At 41.4% G+C, this 5,073-nt stretch overlaps 1 protein-coding gene and 1 non-coding gene across 2 annotated transcripts; one reads left to right on the top strand and one right to left on the bottom strand.

Annotated features, from left to right (window-relative positions):
* Positions 1 to 2,774: 2,774 nt before the first annotated feature.
* On the bottom strand, positions 2,775 to 3,209 carry LOC110932974. Its single transcript, XM_022176221.1, has one exon. It carries the CDS (start codon positions 3,207 to 3,209, stop codon positions 2,775 to 2,777), a length of 435 nt encoding a protein of 144 aa, XP_022031913.1.
* Positions 3,210 to 4,471: 1,262 nt separating this feature from the next.
* LOC118491911 lies at positions 4,472 to 4,578 on the top strand. Its single transcript, XR_004892356.1, has one exon. It is a non-coding gene; the product is annotated as a small nucleolar RNA R71 (small nucleolar RNA).
* Positions 4,579 to 5,073: the final 495 nt, after the last annotated feature.

Below are 5,073 nucleotides of genomic sequence, written 5' to 3' on the forward strand. Positions count from 1 at the left end.
CGGTTTAATGTATTAATAGTAGTTTACATATGAGGGGATCAAGCCATTCGCACCCCGCCATCCACTATCAGTGGGTATTGAAGGAGGTCCTAGTAAGCTTGACCCAGGTCCTTGCAGGATCTATACACTGAACAAGGCAAGAACCTTACTAAACCATTCCCTTAACCCCCGACCAGGTAGCCAACATATCTCTATATAGACCGTAGAAATATGAATGGTGTAAATCTTTTACTTTACATAGACAGTAAAGTAATGCCAAGACACCACGGACAAATGATAAAGAAGTTTCACCTTCAACATAAGAAACTAGTTATTAAAGTCATTAATACAAAACCAATTAAAAAGTGCGAAAAGATTAAAAATCAAAAGTAATACATTAAGGACTTGTCTTCACCAAGTGATGTAAGAGACTTAGCCAAACATGGCCTTTGTTTGACAAGAATTCTTACTATCAATCTTGGATCCTGAGACTACTACACACTCTAAACGTGGATGATGGATGATGGTGGTGGGTGTTGGTGGTGTAGTGGTGGTGGAGTGGTGGCAAAGTGGGAGAGTAGTGGTTTGCCAATGGATGTCCTTGAAGTGAACCAAGCACCTCTATTTATAGCCTGAACAGAAGCCCGGCCACGGCCCGTGTCCAGTGGACACGCCCCTGTGGCCATCCCTTTCTCTTCCTTCATTAATTGCATTTGTCAGCATTGGGCTCCACACGACCCGTGTTCGCTGGGCACGGCCCCGTGGGCAGAAGCGTATCTGTACTACCAAGATTTTGCAAGATTCTACGAATTTTAGCGTTGACCACGCTCCGTGCTGAGCTGGGCACGCCCCCGTGGTGATCGTAGAAGCTTCCACAGCTTTGTCGTTTCTGTAGACACTTGACCACGCCCCTATGTCCAGTGGGCACGGGCCGTGGTCAGCCTTCTGTTTCTTGTTTTTACTCTTGGGGATGTTGCCGAGGGGTAGGGCAAGTCACATTTATTCCTTTTCTTTGTATTTATGTTGGTTTGCTGTATATTTGTTCCTTTTGCTCGTTTAAGCTCATTTGTTCCTGTAAATTCAAAAGGAAGATAAAAGCACACTTTTTCCAACATTAGTACTAAAAAAGGGTTAGTTTTATGCCTCATTTGATGTAATTTATATGTTGCATTTTACACACATCAAATACCCCCACACTTGAATCTTTGCTTGTTCTCAAGCAAAACTCTTTATTATGTGGCTTACACACCCAAATGGAATAGGTAGGAGAGAAGTTTTTTTGGGCTTATCTTGAGTGTTGGGAATCCAAGATCTTTATTGGGTTTTATTTTTATTCTATTTACAATGCTATTCATTATGATTTATTTAGAACGTGTCATAAGAGAAATTACTTATTTGGGCATAACATGCCTTTTTAAAATTCCATTTATCTACGAGTTACCTCACGGGAGATCACTCAACACTCAGCCGAAGATGTATTTTTGTGAAACACTGAAGACCGACATGGAACTTACTTCTACCATATGTTTGCCAAGCAATCAATTCTCCTCCTTTTTAACTATAAACCTTCGTAAATATCAAGAGGACTTGGGAAAGGGTTAGGCTTGGGCTAAGGGTAGGTGGTTTTGGTTAGTGGTTAGTAAAAAGGGCTAAATGCGTTAAAAGCGTCGGTCATCGTAAAACTTTTTGTTTTTGCGACTTTTATTCAAACTAAGCATCTTCAAACAATGTTTCTTTGAGGAACTTGTTTGTTTATTTCTGGACTTTCATTTTTTTTGATAAAGAGACGTCACAAGAAAACTGAGCTTTTTACTAAAATAAAAGGGTTGAAAAGAAAAAGGTTTTGGTGGGTAAAGGTGTTTGTTTTGTGGGTTTAGAAATGAAAAGATTTAGGCTCAAAGGGGTTAACTAGGGGGATTTTGGGTAGATGATAAAAAAAATGAAAAATAATGGTGTTGAAAGGAAAATGGATTAGTACTAATGCCTCCATCATTTACTTACTTGTGTTTAAGTTGGTAAGGACCGGGAATGTATCGTCGTGGAAAGTTTTAGAGTTGTAAGAACCAAGCGGCTATTCACACAAGAAACTAAAAATGAGCATTTAGTTTAAAGATGTATGCTTATATGCTCGATAAAGGCTCAAAACTCACATGTTGTGGGAATGGGTTTATAATGTGATCAAGTATATATAATCAAATTTTAATTAGATTTGTCATACCTATTCATAATTTTCTTATGTTTGTTCTTTTTATCACGACGCTATCGGTTGTAAATTTGTAAAAATATAACATTTTTAGAACTTTTTATTCCCAAATTAAACCAAAACAAGTAAAAAAATAAAAATAAAATTTTTTGAAAAAAATTTGGGTGATTAGCGGTTCCAATAGAGTTTTGTGTAAGGCTCATTATTAGGACTTGCAAAATTCATGGTTTTAGCATCCCCTACACTAAAATTACACATTGTCCTCAATGTGTCCCAAAAATAAGATTTTAGGTTGATTGAATGTGTAAAAAGGTGTTTAAAAACAAAATTTTGTGTTACTGGGCGTCTGGCCACGGCCCCGTGTTGGTCCGGGCACGGCCCCGTTTTCAGATCGTCGGTAACAAAATTTAACAGAAGGCTGGGCACGGGGCGTGTTCAATGAGCACGACACCGTGTCCAGTTACCTGAACTGGGCAAATTTCTGCAGAGCCTTGGGCACGGGGCTTGTTGGGCTGAGCACGGCCCCATGCTAAACTTGCTGTAATGCTGGAAAATTGTCGTGAGGCTCTATTTTTGGTGCATGGGGTGTGGTTTATACGTTCCCTTGGTAAACTCCACCTTTTCGAGTGTGTTTTATTCCCAGGCGGGATGTCTCGCATCCTGTGTTGCACCGTCGGAGGACGTCATCCAAGCTTGAGTCTATGATATCCATGTAGTTAATCGGGTCGTCTTCTACTCTCTTCCCAACCCCGAATTTCATCTCTTCGTCCCCGACTCTCAATGTTAGTTTCCCATCACTCATATCCATAATTGCGTGAACGGTGGCAAGGAATGGTCTTCCTAGAATGAGCAGTACTTCAGTGTCTTCCTCCATGTCGAGTATAACAAAGTCGGCCAGGAAGACAAAGTCTCCAACTTTTACCAATAGATTTTTGGCAACACCTTGTGGGTACTTGATAGACCTATTGGCTAGTTGTATGCTCATCTTTGTGGGGCTTGTTTTACCTTGCCCGAGTCGGTCAAACATTGATGCGGGCATGAGATTAATGCTAGCCCCAAGGTCGGCTAGTGCATTGCGTACAGGAGATCCCCCAATGGAACAAGGGATGGTGAAACTTCCGTGTCGATTTTCTTTTGTGGGAGTTTGTTGAGTAGCACGGCAGAGCATTCTTCACTTAAATTGACTAAGTGCAATGTTTCAATCTTCCTTTTGTGAGTGAGGAAGTCTCTCATAAATTTTGAATACTTTGGCATTTTGGTGAGGACTTCCACAAATGGAAGATTGATATACAATTGTTTTAGTAAGTTTATGAATTTTGTGAATTGCTCGTCAATCTTTTAGCGAAGTAACCGACTGAGTTAGGGCACCGAGGGGTTCTTAGTTAGTTCGGGATTTGGCGGAGGCGTTGTTTCCTTATGGGTTGGAGGTGAGGTCGTGTTTTGACTGGGTGGACTTTTTTCGGATGGGGGTAGTGGGGCCTCCTCGGGACCTACGGTCCGGTTTCTTAGTGTTATGAGGTGTACTTGCGCCTTTGGGTTGGTTTCGGTATTGCTAGGTAGTACGCCTTATGGTCTCTCAGAGAAAATTTGAGCTAGTTGATTTAATTGGTTTTCAATGTTCTGTATACTTGTTTGTTGATTTCTAAAGTTTGATTCCATTTGTAGGAATTGATCCGAGTTCTTTTTTCGGTTTCAGAGATGAGGCGTGAAAGAGTGTCTTCAAGCCTCTCTCGTCCCCCTTGTTGTTGAGAGAAATTTTGTGACTCATTTCTTGGTTGTTGTTGAAAGTTTGTTCGTTGGTTTTGATTTTGTTGGTTACTACTATTGTCGGGTTCCCTCCAACCAAGGTTAGGGTGGTTACGCCATCCTTGGTTGAAGGTGCCTGTTGGGGGACCCGACGGCTTAGGTCTATTATCAATGTAGTTTATCATTTCTGCTTGATTATCCATTTCTTTCATACAACTTCAATTTTCATGTGGCCCACCACACCCATCACAAGACATAACCGAGGCCGTTTTTGACATTTCTAACTTTTTGATTTTTGAAGATAGGGCCTCGATTTGGGCTGGTAAAGAGGTGCTTTCATCCACCTTGTGAGCACCCGGGGCAATAGATTTTGTGCCTTGGGGTGTGTGCCATTGAAAATTGGTTTGAGAAATTTCCTTAATTTGATTATAAATTTCATTTGGGCGACGATTACCTAGGAGTCCCCCGGAGCTAGAGTCGAGTGTTTGTCTTGTGTGTGGCAACAACCCATTATAGAAAGTGGATACTTGTTGCCATACTACGAGACCATGATGAGGATATTTCCTCAATAGCTCCTTGAATCTTTCCCGAGTTTCATATAAGGATTCCCCGTCCTCTTGTGAGTATGTATTGATTTCAGTCATTAATTTAGCGGTTTTAGAAGGCGGGAAATACTTATATAGAAACTTTTGGGCAAGTTCATCCCAAGTGTTTACCGAACCACTTGGGAGGGTGATAAGCAAGCCTTGGCTCGGTCTTTTAGTGAGAATGGGAACATTCGGAGGCGGATGGCGTCGTTTGATGCTCCGTTGATCCGGAAAGCATCACATATTTCCAAAAAGTTGGTAATATGTAGATGTGGATCTTCATCAGCTAGGCCATGGAAGGTTGCGGAATTTTGGAGCATTTTAATCAAGTGCGGCCGAAGTTCGAAGTTGTTGGCATCAACATTCGGTGCATTGATAGCGGCTCCGAGATTACCTACCGTGGGTCGTAGGTAACCCATAAAGGTACGTTGATCCGCCATTGGAAGTTGGTCCCCCGAGGCTTTCTCTTGGCTTTTAGCTTTTACTCTTTTTCGTAAAAAGCGCTCGAGTTCGTCTAAAGGTTCTTTTATGTCTTTATTGGAACTGGAGCTCATGCAC

The sequence above is a fragment of the Helianthus annuus genome, chromosome 4 (genome assembly GCF_002127325.2).
Source record: "Helianthus annuus cultivar XRQ/B chromosome 4, HanXRQr2.0-SUNRISE, whole genome shotgun sequence".
Taxonomy (NCBI): domain Eukaryota; kingdom Viridiplantae; phylum Streptophyta; class Magnoliopsida; order Asterales; family Asteraceae; genus Helianthus; species Helianthus annuus.

Bases quoted from the DNA above. Each gene is read 5' to 3' on its own strand.
- LOC110932974 (XM_022176221.1), bottom strand. From the start codon at position 3,209: ATGTTTGACCGACTCGGGCAAGGTAAAACAAGCCCCACAAAGATGAGC.